Here is a 19281-nt window from a genome sequence, read left to right as displayed (position 1 = left end):
TGGTGTTACACATTTGGCCCATATTTTTTCAAATGGTAGACTGCTCTCCTTTGCAGAATTGCAGGGAAAATTTGGGTTGCCCCAAACAATGTACTTCCCATACTTACAGCTGCGACACGCAATTAAGGCACAAAGAGGTAGTGATCTATGGACACAATGCCTCCGTCTTCCAATATTTGACCGAGGTGTCTCACTTCAAAGGTTTTATATCCAGGTCATATTCTATGTTACTGCCTATATTCCTAACTGGCTTTCACACCAAGGTGATAGCTTACTGGGAGAGAGACATGGGTATTTTCGAGGAGGACCAGTGGGAGGAGGTGCTACAGGCAATATAGGGGTGCTCGCTTAATGCAGTACAACGACTATCTCAGTTATACATTGTTCTGAGGATCCACCTCACACCAGTGAGGCTGCATAGGATGGGCATAGGTGATAGCGCTGAATGTACCAGGTGTTCTAGAGACCATGGGGATCTCAATCATCTATTATGGCGATGCCCGAAGCTACACTTATACTGGAAGGGGGTCCTCACAAGTATTCCTGGTCAATGTCCCACAAGACCCCAAAACATGTATTCTTGGTATTCTTGATGAACTCCCAATTGAAGACAACCCAAAAAAGGCAATTGGTAGAGCTTTTTTCCCAAGCCCGTAAGCTTATTCTCCAACACTGGAAGGCGACTAACCCTCCTATGGGAGCTACCCTAAGGTTAGAGAAGTATATATTTCAACACCGGGCCGACCAGTCAAATTTGAGCTGCTGTGGGCCCCTTGGTTGAATACCCCAGGACTGTCTCCGGTAGAATTAGCATTGGACAGATTGCTTCTATAACCCATATGTGATTGTGTTCAGAGAGGGCCGAATTCTTGCATGGCAATGGATAACTGTATCGGATCTGTGTAGGTGGAAGGTGTTAAGGCCTGTCTTACATTATACTTATTGAATTTAATGCTGCTGTATGTAAGGAAATTTTGTCTATTTTTTTTCTTCTTTTTTAATATGCTGGAAAGAGTATTTCTCCATGTATGTTTATTATCTTTTATGTTAATAAAATCCTTTCTGACAAAAAAAAAAAAAAGGTGAACAAAAGTGACTAAAAGTTCTGTAACTAAATTCACTATACAGCCAAGTGTTTGGAGACCTCTAAATGATTGAGTTATGGTGATCCCAATACTGTAAATGCGATAGCATAGAAAATGAAATTTTAAACATTTGTGCGCTTCCAACCTTGCCTCTGTTCACAAAGCCAGCTCCATAAAGACATGGTGTGACAAATTTGTTCTGGAAGAACTCGAGTGCCCTGATCTCAACATTAATGAACACCTTTGAGATGAATTGCAAGAAAGGTCTTCTCATCCAACAACAGTACCAGACCCCTGATATATGCCTCTATGCACAAAGCCAGATCCATAAAGACATGGTGTGACAAATTACTTGTGGAGGAACGCAAGTGCCTTGACCTTAACTTTACTGAACACTTTTGAGTCTTCTCATACAACATCAGTACCTGTCCTGACCTCACAAATTCCCACAGACACACTCTTATACCTCTTATAAAGTGTTCCCAGAAGGTTGGAGGATGTCAAAGCCATAGAGGGGGTCCAAATCAATATTCATGCTCAATGTTTTGGAATGGGATGTCCGACAAACTTTTGACAGTATTTAACGGTTTGGTAAGAACTTTCCTTTAATGCATATTTTTACAACACTGCTTGTATTTTAGATTTATTTATTCTAAACACACTGAAAATGTTGATTTTATAAGGCGATATGTGTGTCTCATAAAGGATAACTGAAGCACAACGTTATGCCTTTTGCTTTACTAACTTTTGAATAAACCCTACCAAAAATGTTTCTCTTTTAGATATAAAAATATACAAAACTTGTTTAGAATCAAAATGTAAAATTTGTTTGCTATAACTACACATTGCATTATGTTATATCAACAAATTAAAATAATGACTCGTTAAGGTGTGACTGAGACAGTGAGCTAATAATCTCTATAAAAGACTGTGCAGTGAATGTGATCTTTGAGCTACAGGCTTCTGGGTGGTACATGAATATGCCGGAGTAGAAGCTTTGCTGTGGATGAAGACATCAGCTGTAAGGGACAAGAATGTGGAACGGCCATAGAAGGAAAAATATTTAGACAGTTGCAATTATGCAGTTACGCTCTCATTACAATGCTTTCCACTACTGTTTATATTGTATGGGAAAGAAGCCTAGCATGAAAATAAAGACAAATACTAGTAACACAGGGGAAGTAACCTCATGAGATGTGGAGCAAATAATTTCTAATGGTTTGTATAGTACGCATCTGATTGTTTCATTTCTAATAATTTACATAATTATTTGACCATTTAATTCACCATTTCTTAGAAGTCAGTTTTTACTGACTGGTTAAACTGTAAGTTGGTTCCCACATCATGATTGAAAACACTGTGTTTGCAATCTCTTAGTAGATTTCTGTAGCTCAGTTTCAGAATTTAAATCTGTGCTTTGTCCATGAAGGTTGAAGCAATGGGTTCACTTAACCACTGCAGTCCTCAGTTACACATACTCACCTCCTCTTTGCTCCAGCTGGCCACCAGAATTAAAGAGAAGTACCTGTTATGTATGGATATGAAGGATTGTGTGACTTTCTACCCAGAGCCCCCTGTTGTCACACAGAGGCAGATAGACAGTCAACCTATCAACCGATTGACCTGGAGCTTAAACAGAGCCCTTTCTGTCTTTGCTTCTGGTGGCTGAATGGAGTGACGGGGAAGCGAAGAAAAGGTATGTGCAGCTTTCTTCCTCTGGTGTGATCAAACTACTTCCACATTAAAGGAACTTTATGGGTACCATACCGAAACAGCCAAATAAGCCATTTTAAATCTTTTGTTCATTTTAATAAAGTCCATATTAAAATGCCAAATGTTGGAATCCACTGAGGATTCTACCTCTTGAACCAAAGCACAATTAAAAAATATTCACTACCTTTAAGCTCAGCTTCTACCAGATTATGCTAACTTATGTGAGACATGTTTTCTTTTGTCATCACTTGAATAACTTTTTGATTTTATATTAATTTTTTATGCATTTTAGTACTTCAGACCACAACAATACATAAACATGCTGACATGTTTTTCAGGCTTGAGCTACAACTTGATGCATTTCGTTGACAAGAGCATCAACTTCTTCAGGTGGTACATATCTAAAATAATATAAAGGACAATGATTCAAAATATTCAATGCAGCTTAATTAATAACTCCTCAAAGTTTAATTGTTACTTACAAAACCAGTAAACTCTGACTGGTTTAAAAATGTAATGGTTTTGTATTTATCAATGATACTTTGAGGAATTGTTAATTGAGACAAATTGAATGATTTATTGTCTTTTATGTTAACATTAAATTATGTTTGGGACCCAGATCTATATATACTGTACATATGCGGTACAAACTACTTCTACAATATGACCATATGCAACCTCATTATCCCAACTTTGATAAGTCTTTTACTTTTTATTTTAGCTCAGCTAAAAGTTACCAATAAAAAAGTAATAGTCACTTTTGGACCCTTTAACCTCAACATGAACTCTCAACCTAAACATTAATCTTGATTATCAACCAAAACCAGAAACGTAGCCTTTAAAGGAGAAGTCCAGCCTGAGCTTTTTAGGCTGGGCTTCTCCTCTGGGTCACAGGAGTGCAATCTGTTTTGCACTCCTGTGACCCGTTTTCAGTGGAGAGCGGCCTGAAGTCCGCTTTCCACTGACGTCACTGTCATCAGTCAAGGCAGCGTGTCATCCCTACTTCCCAAGTCTGGATCCGCCAGCTGCCTTTATTGATGGCAGTCTCAGCGAGCCGCTGAGATGGCCACTCCCCGTCCCTCCACAGCTCATCGCTCCAATGAGCGTGAAGGATCAGAGCAGGGGAGATGTTGACTGTCAGTCAGCATCTCTCCACTCAGGGAGGAGAGAGAACCAAACCATCTGCGATATTCGGTGGCTCGGTTCTCAGTGCAGAGACCCCGGGGAAAAGCTGCAGCATTGGTCTGATGCTCCATCCACCTAGATAAGTGTGAAACTAAAAAAAAAAACCATACTTCTCTTTTACAGTATAACTAAAGGCAAAACTTTTAATTTTATTTTAAAGCCTGCCATAGATGGAGCGATTTTAAATAAAAACGCTTGATTCCCCATCAACACAGTTAATGAAGCCCTCTTGCGGAGCTATTGTGTTCTCCTAATGGCGGGGGGGCAGGGGGAGCCGTCCCAGCCAGGAGAACACTCAGTGATTAATGCTGGCGGCTATAGCTGCTGGCAATTATTGCATAAAATAGCCGACAGGCTGGTTGTACCGATGTCGATTGATTAATCAGCTTGCATTAATCAACTTGGTTACAATCAGCCTGCCCATACATGGACAAGATTCAAACAGTCTATGGCTGACTTTAATTCTGGACAGAGTGGAGAGAAAATAGAACACATGTCAGGTAGTTGATGGTATCTGTGCCCCCGCTAGTGAGATTCACCCTCTCTATTTGCCCTGTTTACCATTATCATGGAAAGTCTCAAATTTTGGGTTGTCCCCAGAAAAGTAATAGAGGGGAAATCTTCCAATGGGGACACTAGTTCTGATGACCTGGGGGTCCCCAAAGGATTCTCTTAATTTGCAGGGATTTCCTCTCACTTCCTGTTTTGGCTATGGATAGGACGTAAAAGTAAATCTCCCCAATGGGACACAGATGGCTATCCAAAAAGAAAAACAAAGTTTTGCCTATAGTTCTACTTTAATCACAGCCTAAACCTTACCCCTAAACTAAAACTAACCAAAACCTCAGGTGAAATGTATGGTGATAAATACTATACTATGACAATGAAACAAGCAGCAATGATACTATTTACAATATGCTCCTATTTACAATATGCCAAAAGATCTTTACGCCAACATCAACTGATCCATATTTGATTCTGTTTATTTGCCTTGTATGTGTCTGATTTTATTGCTGAATATTGTCAAAATTCCTTACTCTACAGCCCTGAACATCACACGTGGCAATAATCATAAGCAGACAATTGCTTATTTAGTTTTCCTGGCTCTGTTTATTGTTGCTTTAGACTCAGCATTCTTATATTTTAAGTTATTTTTTCTGTTAATGAGACATCAAACTGCAGCATAACTTTCCTGGAATAGTGGCATTGCTTAGCTTTTCAGACAGATAACAAACTTTGGGAAATGTATATGTATTGATGTTTTGCGGAGTAGGAGACATGTGACATGACTCTTACCTCATCATAGCCAATACATTTCAGAGATGTAGCAGCACCTAGGTAGCAGGCAGTGGTGGCCACTCCATTAGGGGAGCAGGGGTGCCGCCCCCCTAATCCATGCGCTTGGCCCCTAATCTAAATGCAGGACACTGGACGCATGGATTTCAATGGGGGTTTCTTTCTTTGAAGCACATAATTGGAGCCTGAGGCTTTAATTGGCTTCAAAAAAAGGATGGGCACTGTGCCCTGAGCCCACCCAGTTGTGTGACAAAAGCAAATTAATATCTGCTATTGTCTTCCTGCTTCTCCCACCGGACAATCAGGAAGTGGGTCTTAAGACCTGATTGGCTGAGAGGAAAAAACGACCGTATTGTCCGGTACTAGGGAGGATGTACGGGGAGATCCGGGAGATGGCCATCCTCATTGGAGCGATCTCTCTGCTCTGCATCACCGCCGACACACAAGCCAGAGCCCAACCGTGTGAGTACCACCAACAAAGGAGGGGGGGGGAAATCGGGGTGCTTTGTTTTCTGCCCCCCCCCCAAAAATGGAGCACCAGCCGCCATTGATAGCAGGTCATTTTGAACTAATGGGAGTTCTTACATTTAATGCCCTGATGTTCTTAGCACTATAGTTTCTCCATTTAAAGGGGTCTTGTCAAAACAAGTGGGACTCCCCCATAGGACAGTCTGGTCCTAGAATAGATCACATTTAGTAAGTAGGACAGTGTTCAAAGCATTACTTAAACTTGGTAGGACAGTCAGATAAAACCAGTGGATCGCCCAAAAACTCACAAGGGGCTCCTACAGGTACTTAGCTAGAAGTCATTGGGTGAGTCACAGGAAGCATCCAGAATTCAGAAATCAGATTGGATGCAGCTGCTTTTTGGCCTAAAATTGTTTGCCTTGCTCCTTTGACAATGTCACCCATGGAGTAAATTTCAGCTGGTTCATCAGGAATCAGACAAAATTCACATAGTAGGGCCAGTTGTAGGAACATATGGACACCAGGCACACGCCCTGTCTATAAAGAATGCCCTGAGCTCCAGCCCCAGGGCCTCAATCCAGGCACACAGTCTGTGCAGAAGGGAAAACTCTCCCCACTAAAGCTCCTCCCTATGGAGGGAGAGTTAACAGAAGACTTCCTCTCCCAATGATGGAGAGCGTACATTATAGGAGGTGGCTTTTCAGGCAAAGGAGTGTTTAACAACTTTGACCCTGGTAAGTATATTGTATCTGGAGCTGGACTTAAATTTAGGCCATACTGCTATCTGCAACTAAAATATTACTTTTTGGTACACTGACCCTTTAAAATACCATAACTTAAATGCTGTGCACGTATGGATTAAACAGAACATGGCAACAAGAAATGCAAAGAGGAAGAAGGGCATGTTACCCAGGGACAGATCACTATATGAAGGAGGCATTGGTAAATGATTTCTCAGTATTGAAAACTGCTGTCAATTACTATTTCAACACATGCCAAAAGGGTTTTTTTTAACCTTTTTTGTAAACACAATAGGTGAACTGTAACTTTCCCTGCTCATCTCTTGACAACTAGAGGGGAATTCACCAAATATACAGTAAATAGTCTGTCTCGTCCAAACAGAAAAGTGCTTAATTTGTATTGTCTCTCTCTGCGCCTGTTTTTCTAAGATAAACACTTTTTTTCGTTCAGCTGTGTTGAGCACCTGATTGGAAACATTGCGGAACTGGCGATGTTCAGAGTATTCCCAGCGTGTCATTGTTTCTGCACGGTTGGTGGTCACTTTTCCATTATTGTAAAGTTTCCCATTTGCTCATCACAAGGAGAAATACTGCACAGTATTTCTCCTTTAGCCGAGTTACAGAGCCCCATACATCTGTGTATTAAAGGTCACATCTTTATGTAAATGTATGCAACAGATGCTACAGTGTAAGAAAATTGGGTTACAATTAGCATTTCATTACTCCCACATCTTAATGTGAAGTTCATCATCTTTGCTTTCACATGAAAAGGATCTCCAGTATTGGCAATGTGCAATGAACATTTACTTCTGTTGTCATCTGGCCATTAAGGTAAAGTTCAGTTAAAACTGAAAGTTAAAGTCTAACTTCAATATTGTGCCTTTTTTTATATATATAATATATATATATATATATATATATATATATATATATATATATATATATATTTGTTACTGGCCTGATATTTTTCTAAATCATCCCAAGGCTTCTCTAAATGGCCCTGAGCTTTATTGAATTGTAATGTCCCAAAGCGGTGTCTTCCTCTCACACACCCAACCACTACAAGGAACAACTGATTTGTTATGCTCCTTAGACATAATGGCAACTGGAGTGGCACAGAGTTGTGAGTCCTGTAGACACTAATTGAAGTCAAGGTGTACAAAGATGAAAAGATAGGCTCTGATACATCAGTTTGTAGGGGCATCAGGAAAGCCATATCATGACTGGTTGCAATGAGGGTCATAAAATCAGTCAGACAGAACATAAACAGAGTTAAAAACCTTGTTTTCCACCCATGAACACAACTGAAACTTATATTTATGTCATGCCCAATCTGGTGCAATCTCCATCAGGAAAGCATTACACCAAAATGAGATAGTAAACTCAACTGACCTGGTTTGTGTCCATTCTGTGATGGGAGTCACTTTGGGTGGGGAGGTTGGTGGAACCCAGAATCCCTTGGAGAGGTTGGGAAACCCTTGCTTCAGCTCGCCATACACCTCCTATGTCTAAGTCACCCTGTGTCTATTAGGGGCACAGGGTGACCAAGAAAATGTGGCTTGGATTACTTAAAATGAAACAATAATGCCGCGTACACACGAGTGGACTTTCCGGCAGACTTGGTCCGGTGGACCAGACTCCGTCAGACAATTCAATCGTGTGTGGGCTTCAGCTGACTTTTTTTTCCCCAAATGTCCGACGGACCTAGAAATAAAACATGTTTCAAATCTTTCCAATGGACTTGAGTCCAGTCGAAAAATCCGCTCGTCTGTATGCTAGTCCGATAGATTAAAACCGACTCTAGGGCAGCTATTGGCTACTGGCTATCAACTTCCTTATTTTAGTCCGGTCGTACGTCATCACGTACGAATCCATTGGACTTTGGTGTGATCGTGTGTGTCCAAATCCGTTCGTTTGAAAGTCTGGCGGACCTACGCTGCAAAGTCCGTCGGAAAAACTGTCGGACCTATTCCGTCGAAAAGTCCGCTTGTGTGTACGAGGCATTATATTTATCCACCATATCTCCCACGAAATATACAAAGACTATTCCTGGTTTATTTGATTCTGAACTATACGTGCTAATTGAAAGAGCTGATCACATTGGCCTCTGTAAAATGTAGGAGACGGTCCATCTGCTACTAGGGGCTCCTGCTATTATGTGAAGGTGTCCTGTGTCTATGTTTATAATAATGTGTGTGGTGTCTTCTGAGCTAAAAGACGGCAAGTTTACCCTGAATGGTCATACCTTTGAGTCACCTAGGCTGTTTAATTGATTAGTTAATTAGCTATGTTAATTCTGTTTCTAGTTTTGGGGTGAGGTGGGGAAATGTACTCCTGGTGTATATATTTGTGTGAGTTTATCCAATAAAGAATTCCATGTTGCAGTTTTGTAACTGAGCTAGTCTCGCCTGGTTCTTACAATATATGGGCTGTAATATCTGATATCTGATGTTCAGACTGGAGGAGGCTGTGTACTGATGGAAGCACTCAAGCGGAGTGTGGGACGTTCCGTTACACAGTCAAACACAATTACTTGAAGTAAACACCCTAAAAGATCGATCACCTGAATGATCTAATGCCCAAGAAAACATAAATTCAACACACATCATATTAGTGGCACATATATTCTTCTTCACCTCAGTAAATGCAAAGCTGTGTAGTAGCAGAAACGAATTTTATTGGTACCTTGATGATTGACCACAAAGACCAGTAATTAATAGTTAGAATATCTCATGCTTTCATATAGGGATCATGTGAGGCAAAGCCAACCAGGTTGATTTCAAAGATGGAGGAAGAAGTAACAAATGGATTCCTGATGAGTTATTATTTTTTATATTGCTTTAAATTCAGGTTTGGATCATATGTCTGACTGTGTTGGTTTTGGACCATTTGTATATATAGGAAAATGATCTAGTTAGGAATGCAGCTTTGAACTAAAAGTCAACCTAACTAAAGTACTGAATTTAAATAACGCTTGTTATATGTCTTAAGGGCTCCAGTGGCAAGATCTCTCTCTGGCCCCACCCAATAAAGCTAGCTTCTCAATTACAATATTAAACTCAGGACTGCACTCCAAATTGGTCAATCAAGCCCTGTAGTAATTTTGCAGGCTTCACCTTTACAACTAAGCCCGTTCAGAGTGAAACCCATCAGAATAGTGTGGCTATGATGTGGGGACTGAAGCTGAAGCCTGCAAGGTTACTACGGCACGTGATTAATCGATTTTGAGTGCTATCCTGAGTTTAACATTGCAGAAGGTGCTCCTGCAGAGGCTAGCACCCAGTGTGGGGAGAGAGAGCTAACAAGAGGGGATGCAGGAGCCTTTTGAGAGGTGCGATTCCCTATACAGTATATTGGCTTCTCAATTGGTTAATTGTGAGACATTTAGCTTCTTACTTGCCACAGTAGTTGAGCAATCATGGGATTTTCAGTGGGGATTTACCACCACAGGATTCCCTCAGGCATAAAAAGCCCTCATATAATCCAACTTACCCACAAGAAGACAAAACAGAAGTATTGTTTTTTCCAGAAACAGCCTTTATGGGATAACACGTTTACTAATTCTTTAAACCAGCTAGTCTCAATTCCCCCCCAGTTGCTTACTCACAGTACCTCCTTTGATAGCAGCTCTCTCTTGTGTTGTCTACATACTGGCCTGGAACAATCTAATGACAGGTTGCCCCTTCCTACGTATTAAAGTCCAATAAATTTTAATGGGATGTTGCTCTTGCTGTACAGGTAAGTCATGTCTCTGGAACATTAGTGTGCCCCATAGACTCCCTCACCTCCTTAGTTTCTGCCCCCAAGCTAGTTATGGGGGTTAAAGAGGGAGACTGTGGGATTTTTATACAATCCATAAACTGTCCTTTAATCTGTATGCATTTGTATGCAGACTCACCTGAGGGTTCTTAAAAACAGCATATTTTTCATTTTTCTTTAGAAAGCGGATTTTGTTTTCACTGTCTCTTGTCCAGTCTGATAAGATTTCCACTATGTTTTCATGGTCCTCAAAGAATCTCTCTGAAAAAATGGAGAATATTTTGTATCAGTTCCTAACTTTAACCAATATAAGATAACTTATCTTCAGATGAGATACCACTGCCCAACTTCGACAAATGCTTCCCAACTGCCTGACCTGGCTCTCATACAGATCCTCTACATGGTGACCCAGAACACTCAGGGAAGTTGCAATTCTTGAACTGCTCTGGGCCAGAAACGTACATTTCAGAAGCAAGTTAACAAGGGAAGCACTTGTATTGCTTTGCTTGACTTCACACTTGACTTCCCGTGGTACACACAAAGGAGAGGGTCAGGGGGAGAAGGAGCAGATCGTCTGTCTCCTCTCCCATCTTGTGCGAGGGAGGAGGGAGAGAGAACTATCATTACTGACTCTCGGGCTCTGAGCTGTTCCATGGGAGAGACGCTCTCAGCTCAGAGCCGTGCTGGAAGGCAGACGGCATTCATAAGCAATGATAGGAGGCACTAATGGGCACTGATAGGTGGGATTGATGAGCACTGATAGCTGGCACTGATGGGCATTGAGCACTGATAGGCAGCATTGATGGCCACTGATAGGTGACATTGATGGCCACTGATAGGCGGCACTCATGGGCACTGGTAGGCGGCATTAATGAGAAATGAGTGGTGGCGCTGATAGGCGGCATTGATTAACACTGATAGGTGGCAGTGATAGGCGACATTGATGAGCTCTGATAGGTGGCACTGATAGGCAGCATTGATGAGCACTGATAGGCTGCAGAGGCGCTTTGCCGCCGGTATAGCCGCACTGTCCCATGGATTTCAATGGGCAGGAGCGGGGAAGGAGCGGAGTATACTTCACTCCTTCCCCGCTCTGAAGATGCTCCCAGCAGGACTTTTTTTCCCGTCCTGCTAGCGCACCGCTCCAGTGTAAAAGCCCTCGGGTCTTTCACACTGGAGAGACAGCAGCGGCTGTTTCGGGTCGGTTTGCAGGCACTATTATTAGCGCAATAGCGCCTGCAAACCGCTCCAGTGTGAAAGGGCCCAAAAGGAGTCTGCAAAGCATTCATCCTATATACAGAGTATTGTAAAATAATGTAAATAGTCTGAAAATAATTAAACACTGAAAAAAGAATCAATAGCAATGGTGGAATTCATATTAAAATATATATATAAAAAATACAAATAAAATAAATGAAAATAAATGGAAGATAAATATATAATTGAAAAATAATATGAATAGTGAAGGGTAAACATGAATGTAAAAATATATATATATGCATATATAAAAAATAAAAAAAAATATGTATATATATAGATATATAGATATCTATAGATATATAGATATCTATATATCTATATATATCTATATTTATATAGATATATATAGATATATAGATATCTATATATCTATATATATAAAAAACAAAAAAAAATATTGAAGGGTAAACATGAATGTAAAAATATATATATGTATATATAAAAAATATATGTATATATATATATATATATATATATATATATATATATATATATATATAAAAAACAAAAAAAAACAACAGAATGAAAAGAAGTGGAGAATAATGTGGATTATGGACAGAAAAATTCTAGACACAATTATGTGATGGCTAACTTCAAAAAAAGGGCCGCCACTGGCCGTGTATTGTTAAAGTGACTTTATATTATGAGCAACCAAATGTATGAAAAAAAAAAATATACATGTGCAGCTACGTGCATCCAACATAATCGTTCGCATATACACATGTGCACATAGAGCGTCATGTATAATATTGTGGGGCTGAAGACATAAGAAGAGATGACGTACTGGCAAACAATACTAAGGACATTGAGTTCTTTTTTGAGACTCTCAGGTGAAAGGGAACCCAACAAATAAATCCAAAAGGTCTCCCTCCGACACAGGAGAGAAAACCTCTCATTGTCAGTAAGTGTACCCTTAGGAATAGCTTCAATCGCAAAATCCTACAGGCATCCAAAACCTTTATTATGTGCCTGGATGTGGCGTGGGACACTATGTTTGACACAACCCTTTTTGATCAGTCTGCGGTCTGCGGTGTTCACCCACCCTCATACGGAGGGTACGTATCGTACGACCCACGTACAGGAAACTGCATGGGCATCGCAGGACTAAGATGACAAAATCAGTTGAGCATGTAATGAACTGTTTAATCTGAAATGATTTGCCTTTATTAGTGACAATCTTCGAGCATCCATGAGAAATGGATTGGCAAGTCAGACAACCTCTCTTTCGACATTGAAAAATACCTGTCCTATTATCAAAATAGGTCCTAATGTCGAACAGAGGTCTTTTGTTTGATTTCTTTAACTTGCTCGGAGCAATAATGTTTTTTACAGTATGTGATCTTCTAAAGGTTATTTGTGGCTTGGAAGGAAGCAAAGGAACTAAATATTGATCTAATTTCAAAATATTATAGTGTTTATAAATTATTTTTGATATGGCCCTATATTTAGTATTGAAAGTCGACACAAATCTAGCTGTGTTTTCCATTTCTTTAGAGGTGTTGTCTTTATTTTTAGATTGTTTATTGTTATTTGAAAGGAAAGCATTCACAACCAGATCTCTTGGGTACCCCTTTCCTCAAACTTTTTATGCATGTACTTGCCCTGTATGGTATAGTCTTCCGTTTTCGTACAATTCCTTCTCAATCTATGAAATTGACAGTTAGGAATGTTTTTCTTCAACGTTGGGTGGTGGTAACTATTAAAATGGAGGTATGAATTGCCAGATGCAGGTTTATTGTGATTACTAGTAATGATATTGTGCTGATGATGAGATAGAACCAGATCGAGAAACACTAACTCTCTCGGATCTATCACATGTGTAAAAGATAATCCCAGTATGTTGTCATTACAATAGGCAACAAAGGAGGAAAAAAGGTCAGGGCCACCACTCCAAATAAGCAAGTACTTGAAGAAGGGATTTTTGGCCCAGATCTTCATCTCCTCCCAGTACCCCATAGTGAGATTAGCGTACACTGGGACAAAATTGCCCCCCATTGCTGTGCCTTTACGCTGAAGATAAAATTGATCTAAAAAGGTAAAATAATTGTGCCATAAACAAAAATCTATACCATAAAGTAAGAACTTTGATTGTCTGTAATTCATCCCACCGTTCTTGTTGAGAAAGTATTGTACAGCAGTAATACCAATCTCATGAGGTATTGATGTATACAATGAAGCAACATCCAAAGAGGCCCACAGATACCCATCATGCCAGGAATAGTCTTGTAAGATGTCGATGACGTGACTAGACTCTTTAATATATGATGCCAATTGGCAGACCATAGGCTGTAATAAATGGTCTATATAGACTGACAGACCACTGGTAAAGCTGCTGGTACTGGCAACAATCGGCCTACCTGGAGGGTCCACCAAGAACTTGTGCACCTTGGGGAGATGGTAAAAATAAGGGGTACTGCACACTTTCGGAAGCAAAAAACGCTTCTCTTTATTGTTCAACACACCCTCACGATAGGCTGCTTCAGCCAAAATAGTGAGTTCCTGTTGATACTGGGGAAGAGGGTAAGAAGGAAGCTTTAGATAGGTATTAGTATCGGCTAGTAGCCGATACGCCTCCCGGAGGTAGTCTGATTTGTCTTGTACAACCAGACTACCTCCTTTGTCTGCCTGTTTCACTATAATATCTTTATTAGTTGTTAGATCTTTGAGTACTTGGTGTTCAGCTGTACTCAGATTACAAGACCTCTTCTTGGCTGGGGCGTCACACAACTGTATAAAATCTTTATAGACAACTTGATAAAATGTCTCAATATGTGGACCTTTCGACTGAGTGGGGTTGAATATAGATGGAGGTTTAAAACTAGTATGTTCAATATCGGGCTCTAGAAAAGGACATTGTGTTTGGCTTTCTATATTGCCTTCTGCCCATAGGTCTTCAAGGACCTGCAGAATCTCATCTTGGTAATGAGGAGTAACCTTATCATTGGTGACCTCTGATGTCAAATTCCCATTGGGAATCTTGGGGATACAGAGCTTGGCATAGTGTCGTTTCAGAGTAAGAGAACAAATACATTTATTTAGATCTTTAAACAGGCCAAACTTATTTGGTCCTGTGGAGGGGGAAAAACTGAGGTCCTTTTTCAATAAAAATAATTCAGACGATGTTAGGATATGTGCAGATATATTATATATCTTGATAGTAATTTCTCCTAAATGGTGTCTATCCTCTCCCTTTTGTTTAGCCTTGGATTGTATTCCTCCTCTTCTACCTCATCTAGTTTTCCCTTTTATTTTGGTTGTGAAGCTCCCTTTGGAGACTGGAATAAAAAATTCTCATCAACCAGTGATGCATCATTAGCATCGCTGGTAGTGATGGTAGAGGGGGCAGATAGCCCATTGATCCTAGGCCAAGCCCCCTCTTTAATATAAACGTCCAGGTCCTTAGATAAAGGGTTATATCTATTAGATGTTGTTATCGCAAAATTTAATGATGTATGATTAGTTCCACTACATGGTTCTAGTGGTGCTGTCTGGGCCATAAGTAAAAGATCAAACCCAGAAGACCTTGTGTCTAAACTAGTGGGAGATAGCATAACGTAACCATGTCTTGCTTATTTGGAGTGGTGGCCCTGACCTTTTTTCCTCCTTTGTTGCCTATTGTAATGACAACATACTGGGATTATCGTTTACACATGTGATAGATCCAAGAGAGTTAGTGTTTCTCGATCTGGTTCTATCTCATGATCAACACAATATCATTACTAGTAATCGCAATAATGCTTTCCTTTCAAATAAGAATAAATAATTTAAAAATAAAGACAACACCTCTAAAGGAATAGAAAACACAGCTAGATTTGTGTTGACTTTCAATACTAAATATAGGGCCATATCAAAAATAATTAATAAACAATATAATATTTTGAAATTAGATCAATATCTAGTTCCTTTGCTTCCTTCCAAGCCACAAATAACCTTTAGAAGATCACGTACTGTAAAAAATATTATTGCTCCGAGCAAGTTAGAGAAATCAAACAAAAGACCTCTGTTCGACATTAGGACCTATTTTGATAATAGAACAGGTATTTTTCAATGTCGAAAGAGAGGTTGTCTGACTTGCCAATCAATTTCTCATGGATGCGCGAAGATTGTCACTAATAAAGGCAAGTCATTTCAGATTAAACAGTTCATTACATGCTCAACTGATTTTGTCATCTATGTCCTCCGATGCCCATGCAGTATCCTGTACGTGGGTTGTACGATAAGTACCCTGCGCACGAGGATGGGTGAACACCGCAGACAGATCAAAAAGGGTTGTGTCAAACATACTGTCCTACGCCACTTCCTCCAGGTACATAATAAAGATTTTGGATGCCTGTAGGATTTTGCGATTGAGGCCATTCCTAAGGGTACACTTACTGACAATAAGAGGTTTTCTCTCCTGTGTCGGAGGGAGACATTTTGGATTTATTTGATGGGTTCCCTTTCAACTGAGGGTCTCAACGAAGAACTCGATATCCTTAGTATTGTTTGACAGTATGTCATCTTTTCTTATTTCTTCAGCCCCACAATATTATACATGAAGCTATATGTGCACATGTGTATACGCAAACGATTATGTTGGGTGCACGTAGCTGCACTTGTATATATATTTTTTTCATACATTTGGTTGCTCAAAATATAAAGTCACTTTAACAATACACGACCAGTGGCGGCCCTTTTTTTGAAGTTAGCCGTCACATAATTGTGTCTGGAGTGTTTCTGTCCATAATCCACATTATTCTCCACTTCTTTTCATTCTGTTTTTTTTTTACATATATATTATATATATATATATATATATATATATATATATATATATATATATATATATATATATATATACATATATTTTTTATATATACATATATATATTTTTACATTCATGTTTACCCTTCAATATTTAGATTTGATTTCAATTATATATTTATCTTCCATTTATTTTCATTTAATTTATTTGTATTTTTATATATATTTTAATATGAATTCCACCATTGCTATTGATTCTTTTTTCAGTGTTTAATTATTTTCAGACTATTTACATTATTGTACAATGCGTTGTATATAGAATGAATGCTCTGCAGTCTCCTTTTAGGGTGAGTGAGGGGTTAACATCGCAATGGAGCTTGTTTTCCTCCCCACCCCCATTTGCCGTTGCTCCCGTGACTTTGAAAAGGCGCAGGCGCGCGAAACATGTAAGCCACGGTCACCACGGCAACATAGAGCTTGCGGTCCACCTCGATATACCAACATCCTGGCCATTTCCGCTTCCGGCCCGACGTCCACGTCGTCTCAGGCGCCCGGCCACGGTCAGCCCGATCGGCTTCTCTGGCTCCATTCTTCAGCGGAGTGCACTATAACACACCTCCTGCGGCACAGCGGGTTTGATACCTGCGACCAGCCACCAGACTCACAGTCGTGACCCTGGTTTTTCCACCCTGGTGGAATATCAAATAAATCAACTTTACTTGGCTAAAGGTCTGCAAGTTTTTATGCTGATCCCATAGAGCACTGCTTTTTTGTTCTATATGTCCTGTTGTCCACCTTTTCCAGTGGTTGGTGGCTGCACTGGGCTTCATCTTATTTTACATTCTCCAGGATATGCACACCTCCATAGATGACTGACAGTTATAGCGCTCAAGGACCTTTTTGTTGTGTTTGGCACTGATGAGCATGTATGTTAGCCCAACATTGAAAGAACAATTACACTCTTTGAATCTAAGTGGCCGCCTGCAGCTGCAATGTTCGGCTAACATCTCTCTTTCTAACAAGACCTCTGGAGTGCATTCTATTATTGAAATATATATATATATATATATATATATATATATATATATATATATATATATATATATATATATATATTGAAATATGAAAGCTGGAGACACCACTGGTTTTCAGCATATGGATTTGGCAATAATAAAGGCATTTAAACCTGTACTGAGTATGTAGGGGGCCATTGCTGACCTTCTTCTGAAAATTGTAGCTTCCTGGCTGTCTCTGGCTCAAATTTGTTGCACACTTATTCCAGGTTAAATGCTCAGAAAGCACTGAAGCTGCTGGATCATCATGGCATACATCCTTTCAAGAAGGACTAGCAATGGCTGCCTATTTGTTTCTCTCAGAATGGGCATCCTCAAAATTACCATTTGTCCTTGTTTCTGTAGAAACATTTAGAATTTGGACATTTATTAACTAAAAGTCAAGATGGTAAAAGCTCAATATTACTAATATGTCAATGAAAAAACATTGTGGTCAAGGTCTTCTAGTACTCTGCAGACTCTTCTAGTACTGAGACTCTATGAGAGCTGTCTCATTTCAAGCTATCTCAGGCACTTATATCTCAAAAGCTCACACAGTCACCAGCAATCAATTCAGAGTCATTACTCACAAGTCCCCAGTACAGCTGCACACCTTCCAGACACAGTCCAGTAAGAGAGACAATCCTTCTCCAGACCCAATTCCATGGAGACCTGACACCACTGAGGCCTCAAGAACAGCTTCATAGTCAACAGGCTACCTCAGAGGGGCAAAACCCCCCTAAGGCTTGTAACCCTCCTGGGGAGAGAGAACCATCCATCCAGGGCCTTCAGACTACCCAGCCACCTTCTAGACACTCCCCTCCAAGGATTGGCTAGTCTATGGTAAATATTCATGCTGGTCATTTCTTTCCCTATGCTCTGGAAGAAGCTTCCAGAGGCAGCAGAAAACCATGTAACTCCCAGCCTGTGAAACCCTGAACAAACCAGAACAAGCAATCACTGCTCCCTTGACTTCAGAAGGAAGCACAAACTATATGTGCCTACCATCCTACACTAGGAGGGTGCTACACATACTATACCTAGTCATGTACAAGAAAAAAAACCAACAAAACAGCATTTTTGCTTGTAAATGATTGGATGATATAAGTCCGCAGAGCTTCACCTCATTCACTAAACTCTAGGGAAAATTACTTTGCAGTGTGCAATAAAAAGTGTATGGTCTATTTGCCTTTAGTAAACCAACCTCATAGTGTCTCAAAATACTACCATGCTTACCAATCTGCAGCTCTGGGTTTTCTTCATATAGACACCACTCGATGTTGCAGTCACAGTGGGTTTTCTCAAATACGTTGTCCAGGATGTCACGGACCGTTTGACGCTCGTCCACCATCAAGGTCTTTGTGCTGTTATCAGTCATATGTATCTTAACAATTAGCTGATGGCCAAAGAAATGATACATCACATTTAAAGTCCATTTCACTTTGCTGTTCATTTTGTTTTATATTTCTGCACAACCATATAATCATGTGTAAAGGGTCAGCTCCTTTCTGTGTACATACAGTATATCTATATAGCTATATAGATATAGCTATATAGATATATATCTATATATATTTATATATAGATATATCTATATATATCTATAGATATCTAGATATATCTGTATATCTATAGATATATCTAGATATATCTAGATAGATAGATAGATGCTGGCAACAAAAGTGAGTACACCCTTAAGTAAAAATGTCCAAATTGGGCCCAATTAGCCATTTTCCCTCCCCGGTGTCATGTGACTTGTTCGTGTTACAAGGTCTCAGGTGTGAAAAGGGAGCAGGTGTGTTAAATTTGCTGTTATTGCTCTCACTCTCTCACACTAGTTACTGGAAGTTCAACATAACACCTCATGGCAAAGAACTCTCTGAGGATCTAAAAAAAGAATTGTTGCTCTACATAAAGATGGCCTAGGCTATAGGAAGATTGCCAAGAACCTGAAACTGAGCTGCAGCACGGTGGCCAAGA

General features: G+C 39.9%; 1 protein-coding gene across 2 annotated transcripts in view; it reads right to left on the bottom strand.

Annotated features, from left to right (window-relative positions):
• The window catches only part of APBB1IP (amyloid beta precursor protein binding family B member 1 interacting protein), a 199085-nt gene that overhangs the window by 83896 nt on the left and 95908 nt on the right, over positions 1-19281 (bottom strand). For both annotated transcript variants that reach the window (XM_073629794.1, XM_073629795.1), the window contains exons 6-7: positions 18538-18697; positions 10386-10507 (exon numbers count right to left, since the gene is read on the bottom strand). In XM_073629794.1, the coding sequence (XP_073485895.1) occupies positions 10386-10507; positions 18538-18697 (282 nt within the window). The remainder of the gene's footprint in view (positions 1-10385; positions 10508-18537; positions 18698-19281) is intronic.

The sequence above is a fragment of the Aquarana catesbeiana genome, linkage group LG05, assembly GCF_042186555.1.
Source record: "Aquarana catesbeiana isolate 2022-GZ linkage group LG05, ASM4218655v1, whole genome shotgun sequence".
NCBI lineage: Eukaryota > Metazoa > Chordata > Amphibia > Anura > Ranidae > Aquarana > Aquarana catesbeiana.
The sequence above is the reverse complement of the archived record's forward strand: the minus strand, read 5'-3'. Positions and strand labels throughout refer to the sequence as shown.